The 13023-nt window shown below is 38.0% G+C and overlaps 1 protein-coding gene across 4 annotated transcripts; it reads left to right on the top strand.

Moving 5' to 3' along the window:
• The first annotated feature begins 2704 nt into the window (after window positions 1-2704).
• On the top strand, window positions 2705-11557 carry LOC148872435 (cellulose synthase A catalytic subunit 3 [UDP-forming]-like). 4 transcript variants are annotated; one of them, XM_088973042.1, is made up of 16 exons: window positions 2705-3035; window positions 3221-3315; window positions 3508-3800; window positions 4406-4595; window positions 4686-4891; window positions 4983-5100; window positions 5831-6014; window positions 6390-6656; window positions 6754-7099; window positions 7209-7346; window positions 7739-7864; window positions 7954-8166; window positions 8348-8612; window positions 8736-8938; window positions 10134-10484; window positions 10603-11557. In XM_088973042.1, exons 3-16 carry the CDS (start codon window positions 3777-3779, stop codon window positions 11185-11187), a joined length of 3216 nt encoding a protein of 1071 aa, XP_088829168.1. In that variant the 5' UTR covers window positions 2705-3035; window positions 3221-3315; window positions 3508-3776; the 3' UTR covers window positions 11188-11557. The 4 variants fall into 4 exon arrangements, with proteins under 4 accessions (XP_088829168.1, XP_088829169.1, XP_088829171.1 ...); XM_088973043.1 differs by having other exon boundaries at window positions 2893-3035; window positions 3184-3315; XM_088973045.1 differs by having other exon boundaries at window positions 2910-3035; window positions 3184-3315; window positions 3514-3800.
• Window positions 11558-13023: the final 1466 nt, after the last annotated feature.

The following is a 13023-nucleotide window of genomic DNA, read 5'->3' as shown; positions in this document are numbered from 1 at the left end:
GAAAATAAATTACCAAAATCAGTAATGTTTAGCAAGTAATTCTTAGTAAGTAAAATTTTCAATTTACTAAAATTATGAAAATTTATAGTTTAGGTGTTGATATTTACTAAATAATATTCAATAATATCAGTAATTATTGAAAATATAAAAGATATTTCACAAATTAATTTACCCATGTTTTTGGTTTTTAGATGGTTTATAATATAGATTAAGAGGTGTTGTAGGAGGAATTTTAGATGGGAGAGATTGTTTACGAGAAATTTTAGGAGGAGGTTGAGCCCATTGGTAACATGAGAGAGAGAGAGAGAGAGAGAGTTGGAGTGGAACTCTAGTGAAGAAGAGAGGGGTTGCCACTTGGCAATATTGATGAAGAGGTGTTTGAAGAATGTTAGGTGGGAGAGATAGTTTAGGAGAAATTTTAGGAGGGGGTTGGCTAAGTGGTTGAGAATATGAGAGAGATTTGAAGTGGCACTCCAGTGTAGACGAGAGGTCTGCCACGTGGCTACATGGAAGGGCTAGGAAGGGGTAAGGGAGAAAGGAGAGAATAGGGAATAGGAGAAGGAGAAGGCTACCTGGCCTAGTTTGGTTCATAGGAATAGGGGTCTGGAATCAGAATCGGAAATGGGCTATTCAAATTCCAACTGTTTGGATGGGCAGAATTGGAATCCCATTCCCATTCCTATTGGAGTGACATTCCCCCATTTGAGGGAATGGCCATTCCCTGCCTGTGGGAATGAAATCTCATTCCTACTGATTCTAATTCTCATTCTCACTCCTCTCTAAACCAAACAGACTATAGGAATAGACCATTCCAATTCCAATTCTGATTTCGGAGGATTTCGATTTCGATTCCACCTACGAACCAAATGGACCCTTAAGATTGGGCTTGGGTTAAGCTAAAATACAGCCCAACCCGCCCAACTTCCACCCATATCAAAAGGCAAGTATTATACTTAAGGCATTTAGGGTCCACCTATTTCATAGCCAAAATCGGAATGATCCATTCACATAATCTTTTTGATTCAAACATGAACAAGAATGGGAATTGAAATCAATAAAAAAGAGATTTCATTCCAATTCCACCCAACCAAACAATTAAAATCAGAATAACCATTTCGATTCCAATTCCAAACCCCCATTCCTACAAACCAAACAAGCCTTAGATCTTCATCGAATAGAAAGTAGAAACAACCAAAACTTTCCCCAGGACATCTATACTTATATAAAGCCGATGCTTATAGGCTATAAAAATTAAATCCAAAAATACCATGTATGATGTATCATTATGTAATTAATACATATGGTGTAATATAAGAACCAAACCGTATATAATAGATAGGGTATTATCCAAGAAAAGTATCCTAATATACTATATAATAAGATAAATTCGGTTTGGTTCTATCGGGTCACCGACCCATTGACAGCCCTGTGCAAGACCCCAATAGAATGTCCAACCAAAAAGTCAACCAAATCAAAGGACAACTGTTTATTAAAAAAAAAAAAAAAGATTAAACCATGTGTGACACTTCGTTCCACTGTCTGCGTTCAGATCCTCCACTAGACGAGGGCATTCTACTGGAATCCATCATGTATGATATGGGGTTTGAGAGGGTGTTGAAATATTGTTGGCGGGACAACTTGCCATGGATAGGGATCTGCTACCAATATAAAGCAAATTCACATATCTGCCCTGGAGAGGGTGGCCCACAAACGCCCCACAATATATCCTAAATCGTGTATTGAGAACATTTTCCATTGACAATTTCAAGAAATATCCCTAATGCACGCTGAGATGTGTATGGGGGACATTTGTGTGGTGCAGATGTGATCTCATATAAAGCTCCCAACATGTCGCTGCAGTTGCCACTTTAGAAACATCTCCTTTGTTATTTCATGGCTCTACTATAAGAGTTGGGATCTACCAACAAAACACGTTTCAAACACCATACATCTCATTATAAAATGCATGAGATGTGCAGTGTCAAATGATGTTGATAGGGTGTTGAGGTGATTTTGTTGATAGGTGATTTGGACTCCCATTATAATGGCTTATTCGGGGAATTGGGATCTCTTGCCACCAAAAGGAGGTTGGATCTGTTCCTCACATAGGATGACTCACACGCACATCTTACCATACATTGGGAACATCTCCCGTACTTATAAATTATTATTCACGGGAGATATTCACAATGCACGGTGGATGTGCCTGTGAGGTGCCCTTGTGTGAGGAACAGATCCTGTTCTCACCAAAACACATTCCAATCCCTACCAACATGATTTGACACCACACATCTTACATGAGATTGGGACCCATCATAAGAGCGGGACCCACCATGTATGAGATATGGTGTGTTTAATTGTGTTGGGATCAACCATCAACAAAAAACATTCTAACACCTACCAACTTAATTTGACACTACATATCACATCATGCAACTAGGACCCACCATAAAAGTGGAACCTACAAGTCTAGATTTGGTCTCATAGAGCGTGCCTCACACTGATCGAAAACATCTCCGATATAAAGCATTTTTGCTTCAATTAGGACAAAACCTATTTGAATAGCTTTTACTACATTGTATTGAGAATATCTCCATACTTGTATGCTTTATTTAATATAGAGATATTTCTAACGCAGGGTGGGATGTGACTGTGATATCAATGTGAGGCGCGCTTCATAAGGAACAGCATGTCTGAGATGTAGGGGGTTGGAACGTGTTTTGTTTGTAGGTGATCCGGATTCTGTTATCACATCTAAACCTCTAAGAAGTCAAAGTTCAGACTCTACTGTGTTATTGTAAATCATGCTTACCGTCTATAATTCAGGTAAGGATTATAGATCATTTGCTGGCACCACCTACATCGGATGCCAGCTCAGCAATCCATTTCGTTTTTTAAAATCTCTTGATACTGGGCGGAGAAAAACTAGGGCTTCCTTCTCTTTCCGGTTCCGCCGATTGCGACCAATAAAATTTTAATTTCTCAGAAAGCAAGAAAGTTAGAACTTCACACTCATTCTCCGCAGTCTACAACCAGTAAGTTTTAAAAATCTTCAACTAGTTTCTTAATTAATTGCATTATTTCTTTTCTGTAATTTTCTATTAATGGAGGAGGGAAGGGAGATTGGAAGATAAATGGAAATGACTTGTGGGTGTTCGTTTTCTTCTCGCTCACTGTCGGTAGGATTTATGAGCTCATTCAGTTAACATACCAATTACAGCTAGAGCTGATCCTTGCTGCTTCGCGGTAGTCGATCGATCCGTGGATTAATTTGTCGCAGGACTGTAGTGACCGTCTTTCAACTCTTCGATTCAGGTGCGGCTTCTCATTTCTGTTGTTCTGGAATTCTTTTTTTAATTTATATTTGGTGAATTATCAGCAAACTTGGTCAAAGTTTTAGCTTTTTGGGGTGAGTAAATTGGCGTTTTTTCTTTCAGAGATTCATCATTTTTTTTTCTCATGTAAAAAATGCGTTTCTGATGTGATTAATTTTGTTCATTTGGGTAGATCCAGTTGAGGGTTGAGTTTTATTGTAAAAGGATCGAGTTTTGACTGTCAAAGAAGTCCCTGTGAAGGGGAGAAGCTTTCAATGCAGATCTTGACTGGCGTTCAGGCATTTCGGGAGAAAAAAGGATAATCTGTTTGCAGAGTGTATGCGTGAAAAAGCACTTTCCTAGCATTTTTGCATGAGGTGATGTCATTAATCATTAGATCTGATTGAGATTAATCAGTTCATCCTCGGTCTTCCAAAGTCGAATAAGGAGACGCAGAAGCCAATGGAGTCGGGAGGAGAGGCGACGGTTAGTATTACAATAGTTTCCCATGACCACTCTTTTTCTGTAATTCATTGCGTGGTTAGGAAACCCCAATTTTCAAATTCATGAGATTTTAATGTCTGTCGTTGACTCGTTGTAGTTCACTTATTTGATGGGAGTGCGAAATTTGGTAGCTTAGTACTGCCCTGATTTATTTGTCTCTTCATTCGTCAGTCGTTGCCCTCTCTTGTTTAGCTAAATACATCTTAATTGCACAGAACTTGAGTCTTGTCACAAGCTTAAATGGGTTTGCACTTCTGTCTTGATTTATTTGTCTCTTTATTCGTCACTCTTTCTGTTGTTTAGCTAAATGCATCTTAATTGCACAGAACTTGAGTCTTTGGATTTGCATTTTTTTTTTGTTTAGTACTGCCTGATTTACTTGTCTCTTTATTCGTCATTCTCTCTGTTGTTCAGCTAAACACATCTTAATTTCACAGAACTTGAATCTTGTCATGCGCTTAATTGGATTTGCACTTTTGACCTCTTATCCTCGTGTTTGTAGTGGGTTGATATTGTTAAAAGTCCAGAATTGTATCCCTCCCTTTACTGACTTGAGACTTTTGAATTGGTTTTATTTGATTCTTCAGTCAAGGACTTCAAAGCATGGTCAGGTCTGCCAGATCTGTGGTGACAACGTGGGCACAACAGTGAGTGGTGAACTATTCATTGCTTGCGACGTTTGTGCATTTCCTGTCTGCAGGCCTTGCTATGAGTATGAAAGGAAAGATGGGACTCAATCTTGCCCTCAATGCAAGACTAGATACAAGAGGCATAAAGGTTTGTTGCAAGTTAGCCTTATCGTATCATGCTGATGATGAACATCAATAAATAGTTGGCATGATGATAATTCTGTATACTTATTTGCAGGAAGCCCTCCCATTCGTGGTGATCCAGTTGAGGATGATGTCGATGATGTTGATTATCCTTCTGGGAATCAAGACCAGAAGCAGAAAATCGCAGAGCGCATGCTAAGCTGGCATATGAGCTATGGGAGAGGGGAGGATGTCAGGACCACTAAGTATGATAAAGAAGTTTCTCTCAACCACATCCCTTTGCTCACCAATGGCCAGTCAGTAAGTCTCAGCATTAGCTATTCCTGTGTATTTCCACCAGACATTGAAACTGAATTGGAATCATTCTTTTCTTTTTGCTTTTCCTTTTCAGGTTTCAGGAGAATTATCTGCAGCATCTCCAGAACGTATTTCAATGGCATCTCCTGGTGCAGGTGATGGAAGCAAGCGTGTACATCCACTTCCTTATTCAGCTGATATTAATCAATCACGTATTTCTCTCTCTCTCTCTCTCTCTCTCAGTCACTGACTCACACACACACACACACACATACACCCTCCAACAGAAACAGAAAAACACAATCAAGGGGGCTATTCTCCAATTTGAATTGTTTTTCTTGTTTCCAGATCCAAGAACAAAGCAAAACCAGCTAGTTTGCATTCAAATTGGTTCTTAAAACATAAAACACAGAACACTTGTTCTTGGTTATGTATGCCTGTTCTATTTCCAAAACTGAAACAAAAAATGTATTCTTGAATTCCTGGTTACCAATTGAGCGGTGGCCAGTTATGTTAGCTGGGTAATCCCAGCAGATATGTGGATTCGAGTCCTACCAGAACACTTATCTCCAAGTGTTATTAAAGTGTTGTGTTAAATACCAAAAAAAAATCTTGAATTCCTGGTTTACATAACATGTTTTCATATGGTTTTCTAGTATAATGTTCCACAAATCATATAATTTCTATACTGCATTTTTCATAAGAAAACATTAATTTGATGGTTTCAGAAACATGCATTGTTTTTTTGGAACAAAATGAACTTGTTTTTAATTTTCAAAACAAAAACGCAGTTCAAGAATGTGGTTATTCTTTTTTGTTCATAAATTTCAAAAAAAAAAATCATGTTGTATAAAACCCCCTAAGATGTACTGCCATTAAACCTATTTTTTTTTGTGTGTTTCACTGTCAGTTCCAGTTTCTAAAAGAGTTGCATGTTTGCAGCTAATATTAGGGTCGTAGACCCAGCACAAGGATTTGGCAATGTAGCTTGGAAGGAGAGAGTTGAGGGCTGGAAGGTGAAGCAGGAGAAGAATGTTGTACCAGTGAGCACTCATGCCACTTCTGAAGGCAGGGGAGGTGGAGATATTGATGCTAGCACTGATGTACTTATGGATGATTCTTTAATGTGTGTCACCCCTTGATTTTATACTACAAATTTAATTCCCTCTTTAGTTTTACATTTTTACTTAAAGATTTTGTCTGGCTTCTGATTTCCATCGAGGCTTGAGATTGTGAGTTTTTACTAGAATAATTGATAATGTGAATTTTCATTCTTTAGGATAAATCATACCATCCTAAGAGGTTTGGAGATTTTGGTCATTCCCAATTATTAACTTGTTGTTCAATTAATTTCATGGATCTTAACCCCAAGTATTAGCCATAAATATAGTGAATAGTTTCATTGACACTGAAAACTTTTAATATTATATTATCTACACATTTACTTTTCACTCCAACTTTTAGTGCACAAAGGAGCTTCAATGTTTTCCTTTTAATGCAGGAATGATGAAGCTCGCCAGCCTCTTTCAAGGAAGGTTCCTATTCCTTCATCTCGGATAAATCCTTATAGGATGGTCATTGTTCTGCGATTAATTATTCTTTGCATTTTCCTGCACTACCGTATAACAAATCCTGTACCCAATGCATATGCTTTGTGGCTGATTTCTGTGATATGTGAGATTTGGTTTGCTATATCCTGGATATTGGATCAGTTCCCAAAATGGTTTCCAATAAACCGTGAGACCTATCTTGACAGGCTTTCTCTGAGGTGAGGGACTATTCCTTCTTTTGCCCATCTCCAGTGTCATGTCCTCTTTTTTAAGTCCATTTTTGAGAGTTCTAATTCAAGGTTAATTGGATAACAGATATGACCGAGAAGGAGAGACATCACAACTAGCTGCTGTTGACATTTTTGTCAGTACTGTTGACCCTTTAAAGGAACCTCCTCTTGTCACAGCAAATACTGTCCTTTCCATCCTTGCAGTTGACTATCCAGTTGACAAGGTCTCTTGCTATGTTTCTGATGATGGAGCTGCTATGTTGACATTTGAGGCTCTGTCTGAAACTTCAGAATTTGCAAGGAAATGGGTTCCTTTCTGCAAGAAATATAACATTGAGCCACGTGCTCCAGAATGGTATTTTGCACAGAAGATTGACTATTTGAAAGATAAGGTACAACCATCATTTGTCAAAGATCGCAGAGCTATGAAGGTATTGTTTCTTAATTCAATGAAGGGGGATTGTATTTGTTATTTTCCAAGTAATGCCTCTCCCCTGCTTTTTCATGCATCTTTTTATGATATTTCTGCTTGTCTTGCAGAGAGAATATGAAGAATTTAAAGTTCGTGTCAATGGACTTGTTGCAAAGGCACAAAAAGTTCCTGACGAAGGTTGGGTAATGCAAGATGGTACCCCATGGCCAGGAAATAACACCAGAGATCATCCAGGAATGATACAGGTTGGTGCATTTTGATTTTGTAGATCTGACTCAGAACTGCAAATTGCACATAAGTGGCCCATAAGTCCTAGTATGTTTGTTTCAAAAATGCTTTGACATGGAGAGAGAGTTTTTATACTCACTGACATGTATCTTCATATGAGGATCATATTGTGCATGGTCTTACATTTTTAGAGTTTGTTATTTTTCTTTAGTTGATACAAATTTTCTTGATGTTTTCCCCTTGTGCATGTATAGTCCGCAATTATTGAATCACAAAATTTTCAATTTCTACTTTTACGTTGTGAACAATCAAGCAATCAAGCAACTAGCAAATATTTGAAACTGTTGCTTTGCTCTCTCAGTTTCCTCCCTTTGTACTCATTATGGATATATATCTTCATTATCTGTAGGTTTTCTTAGGCCATAGTGGAGGACTTGACAGTGAGGGTAATGAGCTACCTCGGTTGGTCTATGTGTCTCGTGAAAAGCGTCCAGGCTTCCAGCATCACAAGAAGGCTGGTGCAATGAATGCACTTGTAAGTTAAACAATTGAACACTGAAATTTGAATTATCCATGTTTTGAAATGCTTCAACTGTTATTATGGTCAATTTAACTTCATGACAGGTTCGCGTGTCAGCAGTGCTTACCAACGGCCCTTACCTATTGAATCTTGATTGTGACCACTACATTAACAATAGCAAGGCTCTGCGGGAAGCTATGTGTTTTCTAATGGATCCAAACCTTGGGAGACAAGTTTGTTATGTTCAATTTCCACAGAGATTTGATGGCATTGACAAGAATGATCGGTATGCCAACCGAAACACCGTCTTCTTTGATGTAAGTTCTTGTATTCCTTTCCAAAATTCGTATGGTCTCAGCATGCATTTCTTTATTTAATTTTTAACATCTTAGGTAAAATCTGAAAATTATATAGAAATCATTAAATTTAGAGAAAGTCATCATGGTAACTACTTTTTATTGCCAACCATTGTGGTCATTTTTTTATTGTGGGTTTTAGATAAACTTAAGAGGCTTGGATGGCATTCAAGGCCCTGTTTATGTGGGTACCGGATGTGTCTTCAATAGAACAGCTTTATATGGTTATGAGCCTCCTATAAAGCCTAAGCATAGAAAACCAGGTTTCTTATCTAGCTTCTGTGGTGGATCACGGAAGAAGAGTTCAAAGTCAAGTAAAAAGGGCTCAGACAAGAAGAGATCTAGCAAGCATGTGGACCCAACTGTGCCAATATTCAATCTAGAAGATATAGAAGAGGGGGTTGAAGGTATGGATAGTGCTTTTTTTACATCTTATTCACCACAATTTTGTTGGATCATGACAAAGAACTTATTAAGAAGAGCAAAAGAAGACATTTTTAGACTGATACTTTATTCATGCTCAAAACCAGGTGCTGGATTTGATGATGAGAAGTCACTTCTCATGTCACAGATGAGCCTTGAGAAAAGGTTCGGTCAGTCAGCTGTGTTTGTTGCCTCTACACTTATGGAAAATGGTGGTGTTCCTCAGTCTGCCACTCCCGAGACTCTCCTTAAAGAAGCTATCCATGTTATCAGCTGTGGATATGAGGATAAATCTGAATGGGGCAGTGAGGTATGTTAGTATCTCATTTTGATGCTTTGACTTGCTTACTGACATTTGTAATTTTTACCATTACATCTCATAGAAATTATCATGCAATTACATTATGAATTGATGTTATCAATTTGAAAATGATCAGGTCCTGAACCATTAACCTAGGCTGGCAGCAAGCAAGCAATATTTTAATTTCTTAATGTGCTTTTTTCCTCATAAAGGAAAAGACAACTTTATTGAGATGTGAAAAGATGATTTACAATACAATCTAAGCTCACCTGTGGCTGTAGACATTTTTTTTATTAGTTCTATGGCTGTAGACATTCCAGACAAGTAACAAACTTTCTAGTACTATTTTGGAAAGATATGAAACTTTTCATTGAAGATGCAAAAGAGGTGAGGAAAAAGGAGCTATAGAGCCTACAGACGTGTAGATCTGCAAGGGCATTTTTTATTAGTTCTATGGCTGTAGACATTCCAGACAAGTGACAAACTTTCTAGTACTTTTTTTGGAAAGATAAGAAACTTTTCATTGAAGATGCAAACGAGGTGAGGAAAAAGGAGCTATAGAGCATACAGACGTGTAGATCTGCAAGGGCATTTTTTAGGATACACTATTTTCTCACCTTTGACGTTCAAGACAAGTCATCATTGATCAACAGATTTATTGATCCCTCTATCCACATTTTTGCAAGTCATCATAAAAAGGAATCAAATTGTCTATGTGATGGAGGACAATAGTCTCCTATATCCTTGGGGATGATATGGATGATGATGTTTTTAGAGTTAGTATTGGATTTTCATCTGCCTCAAACCATGAGAAGGAGCCTCTTTCATTCTCTTAAGAATGTTCTGGAGTTGGTAAAGAGAACAATAATAGGGGCAAAATAAACATTTTCATCATTCCATGAAATTTAACAGCATGATCATTTGACAGGGGTACTCAGTCATTTTAAAAAACTGAGGGGTTTATAGGATACCTCAGGGGAGAGCAACAGAAAAGGGGGGGGGGGGGTGCTATATAGGCATAGACTACACCTAAGAACTTTCTCTGAAAAGCTTCACTCGTATTAAGAAATAGAAATATTAACTAGACACCCAGATAAGAAAGATATCATGATTTCTTCCTGCCCCTGTTGCTATTAATTGTCATGCTAAAAATCTCCTTACCATCTTGGGGTATTAACAATTTCATGGTTGTTTGCTTCTGAAGATTGGATGGATCTATGGTTCTGTCACAGAAGATATCCTTACAGGATTCAAGATGCATGCCCGCGGTTGGCGATCAATCTACTGCATGCCCCACCGTGCAGCCTTCAAAGGATCTGCTCCTATTAACCTGTCAGATCGTCTAAACCAAGTTCTACGATGGGCTTTAGGTTCTGTAGAAATTCTTTTCAGTCGACACTGCCCCATGTGGTATGGCTACGGTGGAAGGCTTAAATGGCTCGAGAGATTTGCTTATGTCAACACTACAATTTACCCAGTAACTTCTATTCCTCTTCTTGCTTACTGTACATTACCAGCTGTCTGTCTGCTGACTGGAAAGTTCATTATTCCACAGGTAACTATGATTATCCTCGCCACTCAGAACATTAATTGCTTCCTTATGATCTGACTTCCTCTGGATTAAGTACTTTTGAATCTAACGAGTGCTGTTTTGTTTCTTTTTTTTATTGCAGATCAGTAACTTCGCTAGTATTTGGTTTATATCCCTCTTCCTTTCTATCTTTGCTACTGGTATATTGGAGATGAGGTGGAGTGGTGTTGGCATTGATGAATGGTGGAGAAATGAACAGTTTTGGGTTATAGGAGGTGTCTCAGCCCATCTTTTTGCCGTCTTCCAAGGCCTGCTCAAAGTTCTTGCTGGCATTGATACCAATTTCACTGTCACGTCCAAGGCATCTGATGAGGACGGGGACTTTGCTGAGCTTTACATGTTCAAATGGACAACTTTGCTCATACCACCAACCACTCTCCTCATTATAAACTTGGTTGGGGTGGTTGCTGGTATCTCCTATGCCATCAACAGTGGGTACCAGTCATGGGGACCTCTCTTTGGGAAGCTATTCTTTGCCTTCTGGGTGATTATTCACCTCTATCCTTTCCTTAAGGGTCTAATGGGGCGCCAGAACCGAACACCTACGATTGTTGTTGTTTGGTCGATTCTCCTTGCTTCCATATTCTCTTTGTTATGGGTTCGCATCGATCCCTTTACCACCCGGGTGACTGGCCCCGATGTTCAACAGTGTGGAATCAACTGCTAGAGGGAAGAGAGAAAAGATGAAAGAACAACAAACCAACAATTTAAAGTCTTAAAACTTGGCAACTGTTGGACGAAGGAAAAAGATCAAAGTTTAATCTGGATATCTGATGAAGCTAAGGCTGAAATGCAGGGCTTTTGAGCTGTCCTGATCAGGTTCGGGTCTTGATTGAATTGTGAAAGTATATACATGTAGATAGGACAGCTCGATGCATTTTTGTCTTGTAAGTTATGATTATTTTATTTGTTGAATCAATGAAATTACTGAGTTGGAAGAAATTGGACGGAAGCCGCTTTCTTCCCTTTCGATCTGTAAGGAAAAAAAACAAAAAACTATTGAGTTCTTAATGTTTAGATGTTCCATTCTTTCTGTATCTTTGTTTCCCTAAAAAGAAAAATCTATGGCTTTTGTTTCTATTCTTACGTGCCATGGTTCACAAGCAGCTTTTCTACCAAGGTGGCTGCATGCCCATTTGACTCGCGAGCTTGTGTAAGAACAACACGATCAGAATCGACACGGCAACTTTGGCATGAATAGCAACATAACTAGAGTTTCTGTTTCTGTGAACTTTGTCATACACGATCTTCCTAAAAGGATCTCAATTTCTCTTTTGAAGAGTTTTTGTCCCACTGATCGGATTTCAGTGTTCATAAGATGGTGATCACACGATTTTACAGCCTTTTATTGAGAATATCTTTGTACTTGTATGCTCTTTTTACGGAGAGAAATTCCCAATGGAAGGCTGCATGGGACTGTAAACAGTATTAGCATGGTCTTGTGAGGACCAAATCCGACCATTGGCCCGAGACAGAAACCTGCCGAAAGGTGAAAACCAGTGTTTTCAAACAGTTGTTATCCGAGTGGTTGAACTTGTAGTCGGAATATATGGACTCAAAATCCATTTTCTTTTTAGATTTTATAAAAAAAAGATGAAATAATTCCAATTGATTTAAAACTTGTTATTAGGTAAATCAATTGCAAAATGCTTTTATATAATGTCCAATATCTGTTTTACATCTTCTGTCCGAAGAAATGATTCATCGAAATAATGAGTCACCCGTATCAATTCCATTGATATGGACACATCTGAGATCACCAAATGCTTGGGAGTTCCTCTATTCAATCATTCCTTCTTGTTGCTGGATATCTCGTTCGTACACATCTTCTCTTTGAAAGTTTTGAACTAGTGAACTGGTGACCTGGACTGGGCTGTAATGGATTAACAGCCAGCTACATATGCATCCGATCCAATCATCACTCTGGATCTGATGTGATGGACTCAGATCAGCTCGGCTTAGCAGATCCTTAGTAGTATGTTTGATGTTTCATGTAAATTCAGATTTGGTAAAAGATTACAATCAATAAAATTTGCATTGTTTTTAGTTGTGATGAATATAAATAAAAATTTGGTTGTGATGGATATAAATACAAGGGTGTGTTTTTTTTTTTTTCGGATTTTGAGAAAGGGGAAAGTTGGTCAATGGGATTTTGGCTCCCATTGATCAAGAATACCATGTTTTTATTTCAGATTTATGTGGGGAATAGAGAAATTTTATTTTCTTGGGTATCTTCTAGGTGGATAAATAACTTTCCTACCTAGGGGGAAAATTGTCAACATCTGAATGAGACAAAAACAATATTTTTAATTATGATTAAAATGATCATTTCCTTATTTACATGAGAAATAAAAGAACATGGATAAATGCACTTACCCAGATAAATGTTTTCTGATAAATAACTTGCTGAAAAATGAACGGGGTCTAAATTTCAGTACTTGCTATTTTTACTACCAACCTTGAATGCAAATGTTTGCTTTCTATTTTTTGGGGAACAAACTTT

The sequence above is a fragment of the Nelumbo lutea genome, chromosome 2 (genome assembly GCF_056320005.1).
Source record: "Nelumbo lutea isolate HS-2025 chromosome 2, American lotus-T2T, whole genome shotgun sequence".
NCBI classification, from domain to species: domain Eukaryota; kingdom Viridiplantae; phylum Streptophyta; class Magnoliopsida; order Proteales; family Nelumbonaceae; genus Nelumbo; species Nelumbo lutea.
Note: the sequence above shows the minus strand (reverse complement) of the source record. Positions and strands in the feature narration are given on the sequence as shown.

Excerpts from the sequence above, each read along its gene's own strand:
- LOC148872435 (XM_088973042.1), top strand. The coding sequence starts at position 3,777 with ATGGAGTCGGGAGGAGAGGCGACG. Across the intron at positions 6,015-6,389 it reads CTTATGGATGATTCTTTAAT|GAATGATGAAGCTCGCCAGC; the intron begins GTGTGTCACCCC and ends CTTTTAATGCAG. Across the intron at positions 7,100-7,208 it reads AAGATCGCAGAGCTATGAAG|AGAGAATATGAAGAATTTAA; the intron begins GTATTGTTTCTT and ends CTTGTCTTGCAG.